General features: G+C 33.4%; 2 protein-coding genes across 7 annotated transcripts; one reads left to right on the forward strand and one right to left on the reverse strand.

The window, feature by feature from the left end:
• The first annotated feature begins 2,619 nt into the window (after window positions 1-2,619).
• Window positions 2,620-8,483, forward strand: LOC107901263 (casein kinase 1-like protein 3). 2 transcript variants are annotated; one of them, XM_016827190.2, is made up of 14 exons: window positions 2,620-2,988; window positions 3,084-3,124; window positions 3,273-3,342; window positions 3,444-3,592; window positions 3,680-3,846; window positions 3,980-4,041; window positions 4,125-4,188; window positions 4,269-4,353; window positions 4,450-4,576; window positions 4,914-4,996; window positions 5,122-5,179; window positions 6,189-6,316; window positions 6,514-6,698; window positions 7,513-8,483. In XM_016827190.2, the coding sequence occupies exons 1-13, from the start codon at window positions 2,913-2,915 to the stop codon at window positions 6,688-6,690; spliced, it is 1,287 nt and encodes a 428-aa protein (XP_016682679.2). In that variant the 5' UTR covers window positions 2,620-2,912; the 3' UTR covers window positions 6,691-6,698; window positions 7,513-8,483. The 2 variants fall into 2 exon arrangements, with proteins under 2 accessions (XP_016682679.2, XP_016682680.2); XM_016827191.2 differs by having other exon boundaries at window positions 2,637-2,988; window positions 6,243-6,316.
• A 135-nt stretch (window positions 8,484-8,618) lies between these two features.
• LOC107901264 (probable lactoylglutathione lyase, chloroplastic) lies at window positions 8,619-12,296 on the reverse strand. Of its 5 annotated transcripts, XR_005914671.1 has the most exons (12): window positions 11,941-12,296; window positions 11,367-11,571; window positions 11,161-11,226; window positions 10,865-10,926; window positions 10,632-10,696; window positions 10,287-10,499; window positions 10,100-10,147; window positions 9,840-9,947; window positions 9,527-9,667; window positions 9,062-9,252; window positions 8,943-8,993; window positions 8,619-8,760 (listed from the first exon to the last, which is right to left on the reverse strand). XR_005914671.1 is itself a non-coding variant. In XM_041095668.1 (10 exons), exons 1-10 carry the CDS (start codon window positions 12,086-12,088, stop codon window positions 9,211-9,213), a joined length of 1,098 nt encoding a protein of 365 aa, XP_040951602.1. In that variant the 5' UTR covers window positions 12,089-12,296; the 3' UTR covers window positions 8,885-9,210. The 5 variants fall into 5 exon arrangements, 1 of the variants encoding a protein (XP_040951602.1); XR_005914669.1 differs by having other exon boundaries at window positions 8,943-9,252; XR_005914672.1 differs by lacking the exons at window positions 8,619-8,760; window positions 8,943-8,993 and adding an exon at window positions 8,885-8,914.
• Between the last annotated feature and the right edge of the window lie 9,932 nt (window positions 12,297-22,228).

Below are 22,228 nucleotides of genomic sequence, written 5' to 3' on the forward strand. Positions count from 1 at the left end.
AGAAATTAAAACAAATGAGAATTATTTACACAATTTAGACTTAATTTATGTTTGTGGATTCTTGCACTGATAATCAATTCACTAAAATTATTTGTTTCGCTAATAATATTTTAGCATATTAAATATGCATTACAGTAATAAAGTAGGTTATATATTATTTTTCTAATATTATATATATTATGATTTTTATTAAATTATATTTAATAATAATTATGTTAAAATATGATTAAATTATTTATTATTAAATATAATTTAATAATAGTCTTACTAAAATTTAATAACAATAACAATAATTATTTATCTAACAAAATTTCTGCTTAGGGTATTTTGGTCATTTAAGCCTATTTTTTTTATGCTATTACAACATCTATTTCATTCAACCAAATACAAGAATACTATTACAGTTCTATTCCGTTCTATTAAACCAAATAATTGCATTATTATTACAGGTTTATTCCATTACATATATATTCCATTACAGCCCTATTTCACTCCAATGCCCTAAAATTACGCCAAACAAATAAAAAATAATATAATAACCCAAAACATTATATAAAACCCTTTTAGGTGGTTTTTAATTGATTTAACTACTTATTTCCGGTTTTTTTAATGCTTACGAGCGATTCAATGAAAATCTAATTTAATGGTAGTTGTTGTAGTGTTGGCCAAACCGATTTCAATTGGCATGTAGTGTTTTATAATTGGTCCAAATAATTTCTATTATTTATAATATATATTTAAAATTTGATCTATATATTTTAATATGATTTATATTAAATCAAAGCATAAATGTAGTAAATTTCACTAGGAAAAAAATCAGAAAAATGAATAATTGAAAAGGATAGAAAAATAAAATAAATAAAAGATATAAATTTTTATTGCTATCTATTATTTTTTGATAAAGTTGAAAAAATAAAAAAATTTAAAAAATACATAATTTTAAGTTAGTTTACATCTCTTTCTCATTTTCTTTCCTTTAACTTTTTTTCTTCTTATCAAGTATATTCAAATTTTATTTTCTTTACAACTTTCATATTTTTTTTATTCTCCACTTTTCTACCCAAACAAGCCCACTTTAAACAAATGGGCTGAACTCTAAAAATATATTAGAAAAGGCCCAATCATCACCCAAAACACAAAACACCATAAACCCTAACAACCCTACTAAAGGCTCCGACGTTTACTTCCAATTAGACCTGTTCATGGGCCGAGCCGGGTTCGGAAAAAATTTTTGGCCTCCTCCTAGGCCCGGGCCCAGCCCGGCCCGAAATATGGGCCTAAAATTTTGCCCAGGTCCGGCCCGGAAAAAATATCATAAGCCCGAGTCCGGCCCGGCTCGGCCCATTTTTTAATAAACATTAAAAAATTATTTTAAAAATAAAAAAATATTTTAAAAGTATTTTAAAATTAAAAATAAAAAAAATATATATTTATTATATTCGGGCCGGGCCTGAGCCAAAAAAGTGGTGCTCGAGGCCTGGTCCGTTTTTTAAACGGGCCTCGTTTTTTTGCCCAAACCCATATTTTGGGCCTATATTTTTACTCGAACCCTCCCATATTTCGGGCGAACCATCGGGCCGGGCCGCCCGGCCCATGGACAGGTCTACTTCCAATGCAATACATTTTCAACGTTTTTTTATGCTATCAGTAGATAAACGCCTTGTGTATCCAAATGGGCCCTACGTCACGGGGAGCAAAATTCAGGTGATTATTTTCTGCATCTGACATGAATGAAAGTCAAGCCTCTCAAAGAGGCCATCTAAAACGTGAAACTCAGAAAGAGACATCGGATTCGCCATGGCATTGAGAGAGCATCACGAAGCAAGAGTCAAGGTCAGAACATCACCCTCTAGACATCGACCATGACAGCCACCCGGGCAGAGCCTGATGCAATGGCACTAATGACAATCAAAGCTTGGGACTAGTGGGAGGCTGGAGAGATGCTGACGTCTAACCATGAACGAGCGGGGCTTCACTATGCAAGAGGGATACATAAAAAGAAACGAAAAGAAAGGCAAAAAAATCGAGTCATCCAAGGCAGAGCTTCATTGGCCGTCAAAGATGATGAATAGGAGAGGCCGAGACAACCCATGGAGAAATAGGACATTACCTTCCGCCGGCGACATAAGGCCTCCTTTAGGAATGTAAAACGAGAGAGAAAAGTATAAGGAGCTGAAGAGAGAAAAAAAAAAAGAGAATCCTTAAAGCTCAAGATGATTTTGGATTCATAGAAAGACTAGAATATTTAAAATTTAATAGAAAATAGAACAAGTCCATCACACCTTAAACTCTGTTTTCCTTTAAACAACCATATTTTTTTCATAAAAATTGCAACTGTGAAAATTCAAAGGATCCTTAAGAGGAAGGCTGGTGGTGTACGGTACCGGCAGTGTCGTTACTCGTTTGTATTGATGTTGATTGTCTCCAAGATTTAGCCGTCAACATTATTTTTATTCCCTAACTAGGCCCAAAATAATTGGTAGCAGACCCGTTAATTTACCGTAATACCCTTACAAAGCCGACCAAATCCCAATCATATCCGCCTACAATCACAAAACCCTAAATTACCTACCTACCCCCTTATTTATTTGTTGGTTTGTTTTAAAATCCCATCACTCTAGTCAACAGGTCAACGTGCTTCCTTCTCACCTACCCTAAATCCCCAAATTACCCTTTTAAAATATTTGTAAAATTTCTGTTTATCCGTTCTTCATCGTTCTCAAAATCCACGCAGTTCCTCTCTGTTGTTTGTTGTGAGGTTTCTCCTGTTTTTGGTTTCGGTTTTTCACAAGAGAAACATAAAAGAAAAAAGAAACCATAAAAAAGTCTTTCTCAAAATCCTTCTAAGCTCTTGTTCTGGCTTTAATGATCTGAATCTCGTTGATCGGACTCGTCGTCTATCTAATTGAAGCATGGAACGAATAATCGGTGGCAAATTCAAGCTCGGCCGTAAGATCGGCAGTGGATCCTTCGGTGAAATTTATCTCGGTTCGTCTTATCCTCTATTTTTACTCCTTTTTTTCATAATTATTATGTATACGTTAAAAAGTGATTTTTTTATGATTTTGATTTCGTTTCGGCAGCTACGCATATCGATACTTTTGAGATCGTCGCTGTTAAGATCGTAAGTGTCTTTTTACTTGTTTTAGGTTCATGAATATTGATCTGGTTGACGTTTATGCTTCTTAGTGTAGATATGTGAGATAGAATTGAAAATCGCCTGTTTTAAATTTTTTAAAATTATATTATTAATTTCAATTTGGCTCTTACAGGAGAACAGTAGAACAAAGCATCCGCAGCTGCTGTACGAAGCCAAATTGTACAATATTCTTCAAGGAGGAAGTAAATGCCTTACTACAACTTCAATGAATTCATTTATTTAATTTATGGAATTTTAAACAACTGTGAAATACTGAGTTGCTATGTTTCTAATTTACGTATAGGTGGAATTCCAAGCATAAAATGGTCAGGTGTTGATGGGGAAGAAAATGTACTTGTTCTCGATTTGCTTGGACCGAGTCTGGAAGATCTTTTTGTGTACTGTGGCAGGAAGTTTTCGCTGAAAACTGTCTTAATGTTGGCTGATCAAATGGTGAACTAAAATCCGTGACATTTTGTTTTTTATTTTATCTTTTTTGGATTGATTATATAAATTGTTACTTTCGTTGAATGTTTTTAGATTACAAGAATTGAGTATGTTCACTCGAAGGGATTTCTCCATAGAGATATAAAGCCTGATAACTTCCTCATGGGACTTGGTCGCAAAGCAAATCAGGTTTATATAATTGATTTTGGGCTTGCTAAAAGATACCGAGACTCCATAACTAATCGCCACATTCCTTATAGGTAGTTTTCTCGTTTAGTCTGTTATTTCTTACCTTTTTGTTTCTTTGGATTGCTAGATGCATTCTGTGCCAGTTATGTAATATGTCAATAATGAATTGCTGTTACTGACATAAAAGAATTTTTCTTCCCACAGAGAAAACAAGAATTTAACGGGAACAGCACGTTATGCAAGTTGCAACACACATCTTGGAATAGGTAATTTTTCTCGGTCATTTATAAGATGAACAAAGCATTTTTTTCATTTACTTAGATATTGACTTGTAAAATTTCTGTTTTAGAGCAAAGCCGGCGGGATGATTTGGAGTCACTTGGATATGTACTTTTATATTTTCTTAGAGGAAGGTAGGTGACCTATTTTCAGTGATTTTATGAATTGATTTATTTTCTGTATATTAAACCTACCAAAATGTTCCATGATATAGCCTTCCATGGCAAGGTTTGAAAGCTGCAACAAAGAAGCAGAAATATGATAAAATATGTGAGAAGAAGGTGTCCACTCCTATTGAGGTGTGTTTGCATTTATATATCTTTTAGTTCTATATTGTGGTTCAAGTATTATTTGATTAACATGGCTTCTGTTTCCTCTGACTCCTTTTGATCAAGGTCCTATGTAAGTCTCATCCCGTGGAGTTTGCATCATACTTTCATTATTGTCATTCCTTGACATTTGATCAACGACCTGATTATGGATTCTTGAAGCGTCTGTTCCGTGATTTATTTGCTCGTGAAGGTACTGTTGTATGCATTCCACCATTTGTTTCTGTAAAAGCAGTCTGATTTTCTTAGCATATACGTTGACATTTCCTTGCTTGAAATTTTCAAATGCTTGTGTTGCTTGTTGGCCATTACTTTTCTGCAGTTGACATGTGCTATACTCTTATGTCTTCTATGTTCAGCAAGGGCTCATTGTTTCAAAGCATAAGGCTTAACCAATGAAAAGGCCTATGACAATTGGCTTGTTGGACAAGTATCAGGATGTTGACCTTGTAATGATGACGACATGACATAGATGAAAAATTTTGTACATAATTTGCTGCAAAGTAATTTTCAGTTCTTTTTTGTGGTAGGTTATGAGTTTGACTACATATTTGACTGGACGATCATCAAGTACCAGCAGGCCCAGAAAAGCAGATCTCAGCATCAGTTGTCTGTTAGTCTCTTGCTCCATTTCCTTAAAACTTGTAACAAAAATTATTTGTCTTTGCATTTAGAATGTACTTGCATCATTCATAAGAAATACTGGTTCTTTCTGATAAGTTTATATTTCCCCTACAGCCAATTCCTGGAGGTAGCAGCAGTCGCCCATTACCAGTTGATGTGGATAATCATCAAGGTTAGCTCCTGCTGATGTGCTTTGTGCTCAAATGACTGAATGGTGTTTTGAGGACTTTATCTATTGGACAAAAGAATCCTAGAAGACCTGTAATAAGTTAAGCAGGACATCCTAAGTCCTAATTTGAGGAGTATGGTGTCTTTAGTAACTAAATTCATACATCATGGTCGGAAGAACTTTAATCTTGGGGTCACTTTCTTTTTTCTTGTCTGTTTGGTCTGTGAACAGTATGCATTTGTTTTCTTTCCTGAAAAGAAAAAATTTAAATGATATGGTCTATTTTCCTTTCTGAAAATTATATTGAAAAACTAGTTTCTAAATTTCTTTACATATTTTACATCTTGGACATTACAATTTAACGGTAAAATTTACCAATTTTTATTCTTTCTTCTTGTACTGTGGTTACTACAGCAATTTTGTTATAAAAATCCATATAATCCTTTCTCAGAATGCTGGTCCTTTAAACATGTACTTTATCATTAAAGGGAAAGCCGCTAGTCAATGGCTCTAGTCTAATGCCTAATATACCATTTTGATTGTTTTGCTTTCTGGGACTGAGACTGAATTTATATATCCATAAGATTACTTTGGTTAAAAAGAGGATTTAAAGAACAAAATGGCAGTGACTGAGACTGCATTTCCTTGTCTGAAACAGGTTTCTAAATTTTTAATATCCCATCTCTTATGGTTTCACCTTTATTTTGCTGTGTGTGGGGCAGAGGCTTAAGGTAGAAACAAGATGCCCAGTTGCCTTTAATATTGGGAGACTAGAATGTTTACTTGTATGCTGTTGATGCACATATCTGTAAATATGTGAAATTTATAGATAATATGAATAATTTATATAGAAATCTTTATGGTGGCCATTTGGTTGTATCATACAGAAAGGTGATAGGGCTGAGATGCAAAACCATCATGATCACTATCTTTAGCAAGATCTCTAATTCTGCTATTCATAATTTTTGTTTTGTTTGGAAATAACATTAAGCTGTTATTGTTTAAATGCCAGGAGGCTTCAATGCTACTTATTCTACTGACATCATTAGATCAAACAATGCTCCAGGTCAAGGTGTTCGCATGCAATTTAAACCAACAACAGGAAAGAACTTGATTTCTGAGACTACTATTGATAAAAATGTAAGTGTAGCCTTTCAAAAAAGAAGGAAAATTTATGTTAGCTACTCTTCTTCATCAAACTCTTACCTGTGTAGATATTTATGGATACAATTCTCTATCCTTGATTTGTGTTAATTAGGAAATATTTTCCTTGCTTTTAAATTTTGGATTGCATTGTAGCATTTGTGCATTATTTAATTTTTTATGTTTATTGGCAGATTTTTGACCCTCACACACCCTCATCTTCATTTGCACCTGCTGGCACCTCAAAAAGAAATGGTCAGAAATCAACAGCGCCCCCTGACGCTGCTAATTCTGGCCATGGACAGGGAAACAAAATCAGATCTTCTAGTAGTTTGTTTTCATCATTGCAGCGCATTTCTTCTGCCAAATGATGAAAATGGTAATTTATCAGCTCATAGATCAGTTTCTATTAAGTTGGACCTCTATCCAAATGCTATTAATGGTGCCATCCTGGTATCATGACTAAATATGCAAAAATATGTTTTAGCTATGATTTTGGTCAAGGATTTCTGGAATATCTGTAAGAGTCTGTGAATTCTGGTGATTTCATGTTGTGCTTTCTTGTGATACATCTAATGTGCATTTCTGGAGGCCTGCAAAATTTGCTGCTAAATGAAGATTTATATTTTGCTCGCTCAGAATGTTGGTTCCCTGTAGTATAAACATCGGTTATTATGAAATACCAATACTTGAAGCTTGTTTGATTCCCGTGCTGTACATAGATGTCATCAATGACCTCAGCAGCCTTTGTATCTATGGTGGGGAAGGACCAATAATGAAAAGGAAAATAGAGAAAATTTATAAGATTTGATCTATTTGTATCTAAAGTATGTACTCCAAATATTGAAAATTAAAAGCAAAAGTCTTTATTTGGATCTAAAGTACTGACTCCCTCTAAGGACTCATTGAGGCAATGGAATTTATGGCCTCTTTTTTTCCTCTAAAGCCTTTGCTATTTCCACTTTGTTTATGTGCATAACTTCAACCTCGTGTTTAACTTGATAAGACCAGATTGCTCTCTAGGCCTTTGTGTAAGAATGATGATAAATTAGCTGTTCTGTGCCGTCAAATGTACAGTATGAAAGTTTTGCTAGCATATTGTTGATTTTATTTGAATGTTAAGACTGATTTTAAATAATCCTCAACTGTCAGTTTCATATGTTCTAATTGGCTGTATGCATTTCCGCCTACAGTGCTGTGGTGAGGGAAGATTAGGGAAATGATAATTCAGGGTGCATTTGAAGACCATACGACGTATATTTATCTACATGTTAACTAAGGCCAGATCTAGTAAAGGCTGCTTAATGCTGAAGGCTGAACACTGAACACACTAGTTTTGGTAATATCTTCCCTAGTCCTTGATCCTGCAACTATCTACAGTGTATGTGATGTAAAGTTGAGTTGTACGTTGGGTTTCAACTTGATTTTGTGAATTGGTTAAGTATGCCTCGGATAGGCTGTGGAATCTTGACAGGCAGTATGCCAACAATATATAACTACCAAGCTTGTCATGTTATGTAAATCCTGATAGATGCTGTTCAGGATAGTCAGAGAAGGTAGAAAGTAGACTACAATTTACTTTTTCTGTGGCCATTTGGAGTTCGGTGTTCTGAAGATATATGCAGCTAAATTGGACTTTGTGAGCAGTTTTCTATGTGGTGTTTGAAGTTTGAACCAGGTCGGGGATAAAATATTTCCAGTTCGCCAATTGTTGAATTTAAGAATTCTTTTTTAGTTTATTGACACAAATAATAGTCAGGTGTTGAGAATTTGTGCATCCGAACCTGGATGACTGTAGCATTGCTTCAAGCTCCTTCAGGTTTGTACAGCTACTGAAGCAAACCACTTTGTGATAAATATGCTCTATCTCAGAAACTTGTGCGATTCATGCCTGTATTGGAGTTGGGGAAATCTAAAGTTGGATTATCACAAACATTTTGTTTGTTTCCATGATTTAGTAGGTCTTAAAATGTTGGGAAATTAGGCACTGCAGGCCGAACTTTGTAATAATATAAAAAAAGAAAGAAATATTCGAGTATTGTGTGTAAATAGTATTGATAGGGTTTTTTAAGTTATGATACCCATTTATGAAAGATTTTTATTGTAATTTATTCCCCCTTTTTAAGGGTTTTTTTTATATAAATTATGTAGCTATATAATATTATTTGAGTTGTTCTGAAATCAGGTTATGATAATCGGATCAAAACACCTGGTTCCAATAATAAACCGGGTTTAATTTTACGATAAGGCTTAAAAGAAAGTCAATGTAATTGATTAGTATTTTATATTTATAAATGTATTTAATGTCAATAATGTACATATATTAAATATTTTTCACAAAATCAATAGATATTTGTATGTGCTAGTATCTATAGAAATGCGATATATGTTGACTTTTAAGATGCTTTCTGATTACCTTGATTTCGTAGAATGGCCTCAACCTGTGTCAAAAAAGCATTCGGTTATCGAACGCAAAGGAAAAGCTTCTGCTGCCTTTGTTTAAAACACATTGCAATGTAAAGAAGGAATATCGACATGCAACACAAAATGCAAGTCTTTGACATCTTAGTTTTAGGCAATGCTTTATTTGTGGGACTGAAAAAACAAAAGAAGAGAAATCAACCTCAAACACATAAGATAAGCAGGTATGTTTGCTGTGCCATTCTTCTCTTTCCTACATAGAGAGTGAATTTGATTGAAACAAAAAAAAAAAAGGAAAATATAATTGAAATTGTAACTGACATCTCGGTGTTTCTTCACTTCCACGAAGCTATGCAATTGTCACTGTAGAAGACTCATCTACAAAACGGGATTGGTGGAGTTCTTCCACAAATCCTTGCAGCTCGGATTTGGACCGTGTCAAAAGGATCATATCAGAATGTCTCTAAACCTCACTCCAATTCCTTGAGGAAATCAATATTATCAACAAAAACCTTCAAAATTAAACAGCAAAATAAGTTGACTATTTAAAAAACAGTACAAACAAAACAAGTTGATTTATAACCCTGAGAAGAAACAACTTAAGAAGAAAAGAGTTGATACGACTAGGTGTTGGAGCAATGCAAAATGAATGTGCAAACATTCTTGACATATTTTCTTTCATTAGACATTGGTGATGCTGTTGAATAATAAACAATTCAAGGGAAAAATTTTCAGCTCCCAATCAACAAGCATCAATGCATAAATTAAAAGCTTCAAAATGCATACCGTCTTCCAACCATCAGGATCTAAGCATGCTGTGATCTTGGTGTTAATTCCAGGTAATGGTCCAGGTTCACGCATGATTTTTCCACCAAAAAGTTTAATTCCCTCTGCAGTTTTGTAAACATCATCTGTGCCAATTGCAATCTGTAGAGCCGCGAATAATATGTCACTAACTTGGGCCGTATGTAGGAAATAAAGACTTGAAAAAAAAATAAAAATGTAAAATCATAGAACATGCTGCATGCAGTTACATTTTGCAAGCAAATAGAAAAAACCTTTTCAACATTTAAGTGAAAAAAAATAGAAATATTTCTACCTGAGCATAGCCATTTCCTTTATCATATTCTGTGACCCCATAGTTGTATGTCAACTCAAGCACAGCATTTTTATCTTCAGGCCCGTAACCCATCATGGCTATTGTATACTAAATGGAAAATTCATAAACATATGTCAGTGTTATATCTGACATACAAATTACTAAAAGGTTTACATGAATAAGTTTATCCTCGCAGCCCTTTACCCCACCCCCACCCCCAAGTCCTGCATTTTTTTTTCTTTTAGAGGATAGTTATTTACCTTGTACTCTGGATTATCTCGTGTGCAAAGAAGCTCCATGCCGAAGGCCTGCAACAAAAGGAGATAGAGTCTAAGACCAACACCAAAACCTACAAACATAGTAACCCCAAAGAAAATGCCATGTTCAGGTAAAAGACAGTAAATAGCGTCATATGTCATTCCCAATGTTCTGTGCAGCAACTTTCACCTTCTCATAAAAAGTTATGGAGCGATCAAGATCACCGACACGGAGCATTACTTGGCGCAAAGGTTCAGGAGTAGGCCCCCTTTCAATCAGTTCAAACTTGTAACCATCAGGGTCCTCAATAAATGCAATTACGGTGGAACAACCTTTCACTGGACCAGGTTCTCTGGTTACTTTTCCACCCTTAGCCTTTATAAGCTCCACAGCCTTGGCAACCTAATAAATGGAGAATATAAACATTCATCTTTGAAAACAGAACTCAGCAGTTCTAAGATACAACACAGTCTATCATCTTATAAAAAATGGAAAAAAGTAATACAATTTTGGGAAGCCAAATTTCGAACTTACGTCCTCAACAGCAATACCAAAATGACCAAATGCAGTTCCAATATCATACTTGTCAACTCCATAATCTGGTAACACCAGTCGAGGAAAATGAAGATCCAAACGTGAGCTAATATGTACTGTCTACTCTAATACTCATGTATGGGGAAGCAATTTTTTCATAAATAGTAAATCAGTTAGAAAATTTCAGACGCATCAAAATTTAGAAGAAGCAAAAGGGTAGTATGATAGGTTACTGTAAGTTAGTTCAATAACAAAGTGAGAATCTTCTGGCCCGTATCCAAGAAAAGCATTGGTGTCAGGGATTTAAATAGCGGTCCGTTACCGAAATAGCGGCCGTTATATAGCGGTAACGGCACCGTACGAAACCGCTACTGCCGAAACCCGCTATACCCGCAATACACAATAAGTAATGTAAAATTCACGACCGCGATACCTGCAATGACCGCAATAGCATCCGTTATGTCCGCAACCGCGATAAACGCAATGCGACCGAAAACGCGACCGCGACCGCAATTTAAATCCCTGATTGGTGTATCTCTCCTCTGGTATGTCTCGTTTCCTCAACAGTTTCATTCCCAAGCACTCGGTGTAGAATCTGAAATCATGATACACTCGAGTTTGGTTCAAAGATTCCAACCACAAGATCGTATACAACAAAAAAAGAAATCTAGTGAGCAATCTGCTAACGAGACTAATGAAGGATATATAACAACAATATATTTTGAGAAGACATACTTGATGGTCCTGTCTAAATCCCCGACTCGATAAACGACATGGAGCATTCTTCTTTTGTCCTTTTTAACCCACTCTAGAGCAGTTTCCTGGGCAGTAGCCGTGCTTGCGTGTACCACATTTCCGACCGGACGCATCCCTACCCTGGTTCCCGCAGTTTTCAAAAGCTTTGAAGCTTTCAAACCAAAGAAATGTGACTGAGGAACAGCTGCATAAAATTTCGACATATATTTATATCAAATCCACCCATCCGAAGTCGTTTCTCTCATTCTATAAAATTCAACATAATCTCCACATAATGGTACTTTTTGTTTTACAAATTAATGATCTTTTTCTACCCAAATAGGTACTATAATTGCATTGTAAGCAGATGGCACCAAATTCCTTAAAAAATCTAATATTTAAATCTTAAAAGAATCTAAAATGAACTCCAGAAGAAGTTCAACTAGAAATCCCAATTCGATCTAATTCTTCAATCGGTAATTAAATTCCCAATTAGTGTAAATATGTAAATTCTAAGACATACAATACAAGTAGATGAATTTGATTTAGAAAGGGGGGGGGAAGAGAGGCTTACTGCTGGTAAGATGAGAGAAATGGAGGTGAGGAGGAAGGCGAAGGGGTGAAAGGGAAAGGCCAAAGCGGGAAGTGGAAACACCACCGGAGAACCTAAACGACGAGAGGGAAGGTCGTATTGAGGACGCCATGGGAATTATCCTCACCATCCTCGTGAATTGCTCTCTCTCTATATATGTGTACGTAAGAAGGAAGCAGCAGCGTGTATGGTGTGTGATGTTGGCAGCAGCAGTCTGTGACGGTAACCGTAGAATCTCTCTTTCACTCCTATTTCCGTCTTTCTGGGTTTTTTTTTTCCTGGTCAGTGCAGTGAAAGAAAGAAAGAGAGTGAGGTGAGTTCGTGAATTTGCGATCCTATAACAGGTTTTTTTTAGTCTCCGTTAAAATTAAATAAAACAAAACACTAAATTAAATTAGGGTAAACTACACCAATTGTCCCTAAATTTTATTAAAATTACATTTCGGTCATCCAACTTTCAAAAATTACATAATTATAATTAAAATTATCGAAATATTAAATTTTAATAAAATGTATTAACTTAACATGTTAATTTGAAGGGTTAATAACAAATTTAGCCCCTTAACTATAATTAAAATATATTAATTTTCAAAAAGAAAAAAAAAACCAGGCATATATATAACGAGTTAAACAATATTAACATTAAATTCTTTAGAAAATGAAGAACACTGTTCATAAAAAATTGGATATAGAGGAAAAAAAAATGAAGTCGGAAGTTATAATCCCATTGCCTGGGCTTTCATCAAATCAAAGAAGCTTTGCAAGTTTGGGAATGGTTTAATTTTTTTAAGACATTTCATGGAGAGGATATAATCCGCTTTGGTTCAACCAGATTTGATTTTAAGCTTCGATTTGTTGTGGTTGTAAATCTTCTCCTTTTTAAAGTAGAAATCAAAATGGTGCAGAGCTCTTGGGATTACTGAGTTAATTGAATTTCTTTTCATGGGTTTCTCTTCCTATAAAGATGAGATTAATTTGGGTACTTTTTAGTTTTATTTATTTATTTATTGTACTTCCAATTTTTAAAAAACTTTTTTGCTATCAAATTAAAAAACATCTATTTTTAATATTCTTTTATTTTTTTTGGAATTACTATTAACGCTAATTTTAAAAAAAGTATATTTTAGTTATAGTTCAAAGGTATTCAAATTACCATGCTATGAGTGACCAAAATGTAATAATTCGATAACTTTAGTGACAATTATATAACTTTTGAAAATTAGATGATTGATTTTAATCAAAGTTTAAGGACAATTGGTATAGTTTATCCTTAAATTAAATTATATAAATTTAATAGTTATAAATCATAATTAGAAATATATATAAGAAAATATTTAGTATATTGTCGGTGAATTTTTAAACTTCAGAAATAATGTTTGGGTGTTGACAAGTGTCCTATAAAATATAGTAAAATATTAAAAGAATAAATATTTAAAAAAAAAGATACATGACAACTTTTTAAAATTACTTGTGGAATAAAAAAATCCATTACCAGAGTACCAAATCAAATTGAATAAGGTTGGAAAATGCTTAAATCAATTTCTAAAAGTAAAATCTTAAATCAAAATAAGCTCAAATGAAAAATTTATACAAGATAAATTTAAAATAAAAGTCCAACATAAAATTCAAAATTTGAAATAAAATGAAATTTAGGGTAACCTAGGTGGGTTTTCACCCAATTTTTGGAGAGGTTCTACTTTGGTCACTAATATTTTTATAATTTAAAATTTTAGTCATTCATATGTTAAATACTTGATGGAAAGTTGAAGTGAGCTATTTTTATTGGTCTAATAATAAATTTAGACATCTAATGTTTACACATTTTATCAATTTGATTCTAAATTTAAAAGTTTAATAAATTTAGCCTATAATATTTACGAAATTTGTCATTTAATTCTACTTCTAAAAAATTGAATAAATTTACCTTATAAATTTACAAAAAAATTCGTACTTTAAATTTTTAGAATTAAATTAAATTGATAAATTTTGCATGGTTTTAGAATCCCGAAAAAATCGAAGTTAAAGATGATGAAATTCTTCTTCATTCAGAGTTAGAGAACATAAGGAGGTAAAAAAATCGAGACAATATTAAAACTACAACAAGAAAATTGTGGGTTGATTGGATGGAGATCAGAGCATGTGGTTTTGCCTAGCATATATCCCCAGAATACAGTTTGCATCTTCTGAGCATGCATTGGCCAAGGAAACAATTGGGCAATCACAAAATGATGCAACAACAACAAATTCTAGTAGTTTGTCGACTAGGACTGCACTAGTAAGCATTGAAACTCAGGCACGAGTAGGCAAAGAGCACAAATTTCTTGAAAACATGTAAGGCAATAGGTTAGAAAAGACAATGGCGGTGCTATAGATTAAAGCCAAATTTTGTCCAAGACTTTATAAGAGACTTGCATTTCTTAATGTTTGTGTGAAGTAACAATATCAACATGAGAAGTAGAAAGAAAGTTAAGAAATTAGACAATGCAAAAGAGTTATTAAGTCCAAGGTTGTACTCTTTAGAAATTAGACATCATATTTTCTTAAAACTTTTAGAATCAAAAATAAATTTACAAATTTTATACATGTTCAGGGCTAAATTTGTTGAATTTTATATTTAAAATCAAATTGATAAAATATGTAAACATTAGAGGGCTAAATTCATTATTAGGTCAATAGAAAAAGGCCCACGCCAGCTTTCCATTAAGTATTTAACAATGGGTGACTAGAATTTTAAAATTTGAACATGTTGGTGATGAAATTGAAAGTTGTTGAAGTTTGGTGATGAAAATGGAAGGTACCCAAAAATAGGGTGACCACCTAGCTATAAATTGATTAAAATGAAGAAAAGAAAAAGAGATTGGTTCCAAAATGCCATATGGAGGGGTTTATTAGCCTCTTCCAATCAAACATGGTGTTGCAAGAAAAAAAGGAATCAAACAAAGGAAAGGAGCATCACAACCCTTTTCCAGGGTCTACCCTCCCTTATCTCTTATTCTTCCCTATCTCATCATTATATCCCACTTCTAAATAAAACTCTCCTAATATTATTTCATTCATTTGAATGTTAGACTTTACTTAGAAAATAAAGAATTTTTGTTCTTTTTGGTTTCTAACGCAAAGAATGTTTGGCACCCTTCTTTATGTAACAAAACATGTAATCAACAAGTTTAGTACTTGCTACTAACCTTGGATGCCATGCTTACTTTCCTACTTTAATATATATAGTATGAGTTTCTGTTTTAAAGCAAGAAACAATGTGTAATTAAAGAAATTTATCTATTTTTATATTCTAGTTTTTATAGTATTTGAAGTTATTTTTTGTAAATATGATAATATTGTAATTTAATGGATCCATCTTTCAGGGCTTTCTTGAATTGCTAATTAGACCAAGCAAAATGGCCAGGGAAAGGAAGTGCAGGGAAATCATGAAGAGTGCTCAGCCCATAATTTCATATGGCCAGCCCTTTCAAGAGCTTGGACCTGACGGATGGATAAAATAAGCTCTCCCTAACATGACTACAAACATTTCTTAGTGGACCAGATAAACAAAAGCTTGGAATGAATTCTTACGGTCCAAAACTCCAATCAAAATCCGTAACTTTTTCTTTCAATTAGGGGTGTTCAAATTTCGGTTAAAATTAAATTAACCGACTGAATCGATTAATTCGGTTAATCATTTGGTGGCTGAACTTAGTTCGGTTGGAGGTCGGTTAATGATTTTTTGGAATTTCGATTATCGATCAATTCGATTCGAAATCGGGTAATTAACCGAATTAACCAAACTTAGTAACTAATATTATGTGTTAATTTCAAGACTTATGTAGTGTTTCAAGACATAAAATTTTGATTAATTCGGTTAACTTTCAAGACAAAAACATATATTTCGGTTAATTTCAATGTATTTTTTTATATGTTTTATGCTTGTTTTAACCAAAAGACAAAAACATATAAATTTCGGTTAACTGACCGAATTAACCGAAATATTTCGGTTTAGTTAATTTTTTTTAAAAAAATTCAGTTCGGTTAACGGTTAAAAGATTATAAGTTCGGTTAATACTAGTTTGATTCGGTTATTAACCGAACCGACTATTTGAACACCCTTACTTCCAATTTTTAAATTAAAACATGACAAAAAGTTGAAATATTATATAATGTTTAATTCAGATATGCAATGTTAGAAATATTAAATATAATTGAAGAGAGATTTGGGAAAAAAAATCAATCCAGTGTTTTGTAACGAAGATTGGATTAACTATTTCCAAACTCTTGTCATTTGAACCTCTCTATTGTACAATTTGATCATAGTGCTTTTGTTTTCGACTCTCATTGGGAGGCCTTTGTTGGTCTGACCATATTGTTTTGAAGCAATGTGGCTTTATCATCTTGAATGCAAACCTTTACTTCAAAAGGTTTGGGAGACTGATTGTTTCAAGCCTTCAGCAATAGTGTAATGCTCCACATTTGACCCGATCACCGGATCCAAATGCGAGATGGCATATCCGTTGCGATAGCAACTCAAACTATTATCAACCATTTCATTCAGTAAAAAATTGGATTTAGCATTAAAACATTTTTATAAAATCTTATAAAATAGATAAATTTAATTTTAGGTATTTAAAATCATGTTAAAATCACTTGAAAATTGGTTTCTTGGTGTTAGGAGGTGTCCAAGGCCGAATACAACCCTTAGGAAGTCAAAAGGGTTCAAAATAACATAGTGACCTATTTTAAAAACTGTGGTATTGGCACAAGTCCCCAGTTGTACCGATACAAGTCCCATGTACTATAGCTTTTTTGTAACACCTAATACCCGACCCGATCGTTAGGTCCAAGTTATAGGATGTCACATCTTTTGCCAGAGCAACTACGATTTCATTTACAATTCAATGATTAATACATGTTATTAAGCTCATATATATTTACATGTTATATAATTGAATCTGGGCTTTAAATGAGCTTACGAAAGCTTTTTCGGTAACCTGAGACCTGTTGACGACCAAAATTTAAAACTTTCAAAATTCTCGAATTGGTGTTGCGACCATGAAAAGATCATGTCACGACTTCCAGGGAAGTAGCTTGGCATCACGACTTTAATAGTATAGAGTCATGACTTCGAAAACAGAAGGTTGATGCCACGACTTCAACAGGGGATGTTGTGATGTTGAGGGCTAATGTTGCGACATTGAAGGCAATTCCCTACAAAAACTTACATCATTTGACTCACCCTACCAATTTATTAACACATTTGGTTTTTAAACCTACAATTGTAATTCTACTTAACATATATGCATTTACGTAACTTAAACATATCAACCATTGTGCTACTTATATATATATATCATATACAACTCATGTACCATAAATCAGACTAACCATTATATCTAAAATACCAAATCGACAATTTACTACTTAAAAATGACTCAATCCTAGGTACATGCCACATATTGAAACAATAAAGAACTGTACGAACATTATTGAGTCGAGAGTTGCAGTTTGGATGCTGGATCAATCCTCGAGTCTTTAAGATCTACTACTACCTGCACACAGAATAAACAAACTATATGTTGAGTGATAAAGCTCAATGGTACTTTCGTTATTCAAGTCAATAACATTAACATTAATGTGAACTAATACAATTCAATACATGATTTAGTCACAACCATTTCAATTCATATGTTCATGATTCATATGCCAATTTCATATACTATCTTAATTGGTAAATCCACACAAAAATTTCATGCCATACTTTCTAACAACAAAATATAATCATTTTCATTACAATTCATGCCAATTCAATTCATCATTCATGTATATAAGTAGATTCCAACTTGATACTCAATCTCATTTTACTATCTCATTCTCTCTTGAGCCTATTGACTCATTCATATTCAAATCGGCCCCTAGGGCTCGTTTTTAACCAGTTCATATGATCTTTCACATGCTATCACATATCAAAATTCATAAGTATAAATAATGTTCCATTTTTATCATCATTTATAGCACACATCATTTAGCAAATTCAAGTTTTGTAACCTCTATTAACCTGACACAAACTCAAGATGGATACATGAATCTATTTTACCCTGTCACCCCAGGTTGCCCAACAATGATGACTATTAGAACTAGTACAATCTACCACCCCGGATTGCCCAACAACGATGGCTTTCACAATCTATTTACTCTATCATCCTGGGTCGTCCAACAACGATAACTACTTGAATATGTACATTCTACCACCCTGGGTTGCCTAGCAACGATGAATTTTAATCATTATACTTGACCCTATGGCATGCCAACTCTATCTGACTTTACCCGAACAATTAATAGGGTAACTAATGTTCAGATGCATATCATTACATATTTAATCACACTTTAAATGTTTAAACCATAAGAAATCAGAATGTTTACCTTTAATTCAAAGATCTCCAGAAAATGGGAGAAATTTGAGCAAAAACAAGCTAAGTGTTAATAGGAATTTTAAAGAGAAAGAATGAATTTCTTTTGAAATTGAGGAGGAAAAAGATGTTTGGATGCTAAGAAAATCAAAAGGACAAAAGGAATTTTGAGAGAAAACTCTTGATTTCAAATCTAATAAATTTTTGAAATGGTTGAAAGTGTAGAGGGAATAGACCTGATCATGGGTCGGGCCACCCAGCCTGGCCCGAAGGCCCGTCGGAAATGTGTGAGGATTTGGGCAAAAATATAGGCTCAAAAAATGGGCTTAGACAAAAAAATAAGGCCCGCTTAAAAAACGGGTTGGGCCTTGGGTAAGGATTTTTGGCTCGGGCCCAGCCTGAATTCACTAAAGGACAAAAAAATATGTTTTTTTTGTTTGTTTTTTAATGTTTTTTTTGTTTTCTCCCTATTTTACTAGCATTTTACTATTATGTTGCTACTATTTTGTTGTTATTATTTATATATTGTATAAAACTTATTTTATTGTTAATTTTATTATTATTTTAAAGGTATTTGTTAATTTTGTTATTATTTTAGAGACATTTGCTTGTTAAGTTGCATTTATCTTAGTGTTATTTAAGTCTACATATTTTTTAAAATTTATTTTCAATTTGTTGAGAAATATTTATTTTGATGTTTTTAGTATTTTTGATGTATTATATATATTTAAAAATTATATAAAAATAATATAAAAATTAATACGGGCGGGCTAGGTCAGGCCTGGGTTTTAGCATTTTTATCCGGGTCGGGCTTGGGTAAAATTTTAGGCCCATTTTTCGAGTCAGGCCTGGGACCAATAAATGGGTCTGAATTTTTAGTTGAGCTCGGCCCGACCCATGAGCACCCTTGAGAGGTAAGTGGGTGGTCTTATATAGCCAACCAAATTTTAAAATTTGGGATATTTACCCCTAAGCCCCTTCTTATTTCCTTGTTCTAAAAGCTCTTGTTTCACTTAAATCTTCTTAATTTACACACTAGACCTCTAACTTAAAAACTGTTCCAATTTAATCCTCACTAATATATTTTAATTAACCCAATTATTATTATAATTAATTAATTATTTTATTTTATTAATTTCTAATTTCTACAACACTAAACCCAATCTCTCACTGGAGCCCACGATTAAATTACCCGATTCTACTAACTCGATTTTCGGGGTGTGACAGGGAGACACACCGAGGTTATGCACATACTGTAGGAACTCAGAGCATCGAGGTTATCCACACAACCTGAGAGCATCGAGGACAAGAGTTAATTAAAACACTAATTCATGCAGTGAAAACACTAACTTATTTGTTTATTCTTTAATTCTTTTTTCTGTAAAGTTTAAGGTAATATTAATTCTTGAAGTAAGATATATTACAATACGCAAGCCAAAGTTTTAATCTTTTTCTGAACCTTCTGAGCAATTCTTTACTTTGTCAAAATATTGTACTTAACAAATGGATGAAGAAAAACATAAATGAAAAAGTAACAAAAATAATTATAAATTTTAAACTCACAATATGATATGGTACAAAGCAAACCAATTTAATAGATTTGTTTCGTATATTGTAAATAAGTGTACATTTGAGATGTAAAACAAATTATACAATTTGGAAACATTACAGATAACCTAATCATTGGCGTTCGGAATGTGTTTATAATATTGGGAAAGTTTGGAATACTGTAGGACACATTTTTATTCTCTCTTTAGAAAACATGTCTTACAGGGCGTGTTTTCACTAATGTCGTAGTGAAAATGCGCCCTGTAGGACGCGTTTTCCTTTCTCTCTCTAAAAACAATGTAGATCGATAAATTTTAAGATTTTCAGCCTATTTTCTCAAATATTTCCAGCATATATGTAAAAATTAACCCATAGTTTCATAGAAATATTATATATTATTAATTCCGGTTAATAGGTTAATTACCTAGTTTTAAACCAAGTTAATTAGTAAACGAAATTTCAAAAAAAAAAATTAACCTCCGGTCAAATTAAATTTAATGACTGATCGATTAATTGAATTAATTTAGTACGATCGATTAATTTGATTTTAATGGAAGTTTGCACATCGTACTAGCAGTAAAACCCCTGGCACTATTGCATATAATAGGTTTTTAAAAAGACACTATAAACATGAACGTCAATGATGGCAATATAGAATGATCACAAAGCAATAAGAAAGAAAAATAAAATACACAGATTTTACGTGAAAACCCTTTTGGAGAAAAACCACGACAAAGGAAAATAAAATCCACTAATGTTGAAATTCAAATGATACAAGAGTAGTTTCGACTACATATATTTAAATGTTGAAAAACCTTATTCTAATCAATGTCAAATCGAATAAGAGTAGTTCTATACGGATTCTACTTGTGCAGCATGGTCCATACTGCGGAGGCCTTCAGCCCTACACCTCCGTTCGCAACTACAGTCCAGTTTTATGCTTAATGGGTTCAATCCTTGATCCTTCACCCCCACAAACCCTCTTATTTGGCCACTATATTTTATTTCTTTAACAGGAACTTCGGTCATACAACTCTAACAGCCACTTTATAACTTTATCTTAAAAGGGACAATTATTGAATAACTGTTTTGAAATGTATTAGGCCCATGAAAGTATTTGTACCCCTATCCTCTAACTTAAAAACAGAACATTTCACAACATTTCAAAATAGTTATTCAATTAATTTTTTTAAAAATACAATAAATAGCTCAGCTCGTGGTACAAATACTATTATGAGCCTTAAATCGAGCTTACAAAGCCCTAAAAAGAACTTGGAAACGATCTAAGATCAAAACAAAACAAATTAGAAAATTTCAGAGAAACTTCCAAAATTTTAAAATAGAGGTCACACGGCTGTGTGACAAAGCCCAGACCGTGTGAATATTCGAAGTCAGAACACACGACTGTGTCCCAACCCATGTGTCTGCCCGTGTCAGTATTCGAAATAGGGTTGCATGATCGTGTCGCAAGCCGTGTGCCAAACCATGTGTGTATTCGAAGTTGGGTCATACGACAGTGTCGTAAGCCGTGTTTTAAACTGTGTAACAATCTATTTTGGCACACACGGTCGTGTCGTAGGCTATGTGCTAGGTCATGTGGATATGCACCTATAATCAATAATTACACACGGTCGTACGTGGTGACTGTGTGTGGCACATGGTCGTGTGCACCCTTTTTGACCCCTTAAATCAAGCAATGTCATGCATTATTCCTTGCATAACAAGACATGCCATATCTAGATCAATTCCTAAGTTCAAAAACACATTTAAATCATCAAGTACATGCTAAAATTTCATTCATTTCACTCCTAACCAATATGTCATTCAAATGTACCACAATTAAAGATCATTCAATTACTAATTTAGCTAAGTAAGCACATGACATTAAACATCTATTCATGCTCAACCATCAACCAAATTAACCAAAGTACAAACATATTCAAAACTTACCATTTCAAAGTATTACCACTTAGCTCTTGACCATTAAGAATCAATCCAACCAAAAACACTTTAAACACATATTCAAAACCAAACATTTCACTAGGAACACCATTATAATATAACATTTACATATTCGAAGTTGGGTCATACGACAGTGTCGTAGGCCGTATTCTAAACCGTGTAACAATCTATTTTGGCACACACGGTCGTGTCGTATGCTATGTGCTAGGCCGTGTAGATATGCACCTATAATCAATAATTATACACGGTCGTGTGTGGTGACTGTGTGTGGCACATGGCCGTGTGCACCCTTTTTGACCCCTAAATCAAGTAATGTCATGCATTATTCCTTGCACAACAAGACATGACATATCTGGATCAATTCC

This window comes from Gossypium hirsutum, chromosome D06 (assembly GCF_007990345.1).
Source record: "Gossypium hirsutum isolate 1008001.06 chromosome D06, Gossypium_hirsutum_v2.1, whole genome shotgun sequence".
Taxonomy (NCBI): Eukaryota; Viridiplantae; Streptophyta; class Magnoliopsida; order Malvales; family Malvaceae; genus Gossypium; species Gossypium hirsutum.

Bases quoted from the DNA above. Each gene is read 5' to 3' on its own strand.
- LOC107901263 (XM_016827190.2), top strand. From the start codon at position 2,913: ATGGAACGAATAATCGGTGGCAAATTCAAGCTCGGCCGTAAGATCGGC. The intron at 3,593-3,679 runs GTGAACTAAAAT...GAATGTTTTTAG, and splicing joins TAATGTTGGCTGATCAAATG to ATTACAAGAATTGAGTATGT. The intron at 4,354-4,449 runs GTGTGTTTGCAT...CTTTTGATCAAG, and splicing joins AGGTGTCCACTCCTATTGAG to GTCCTATGTAAGTCTCATCC.
- LOC107901264 (XM_041095668.1), bottom strand. From the start codon at position 12,088: ATGGTGAGGATAATTCCCATGGCGTCCTCAATACGACCTTCCCTCTCG. The intron at 11,227-11,366 runs GTATGTCTTCTC...TCATGATTTCAG, and splicing joins GATTTAGACAGGACCATCAA to ATTCTACACCGAGTGCTTGG. The intron at 9,253-9,526 runs GTATGCATTTTG...TTAATTTTGAAG, and splicing joins ATCCTGATGGTTGGAAGACG to GTTTTTGTTGATAATATTGA.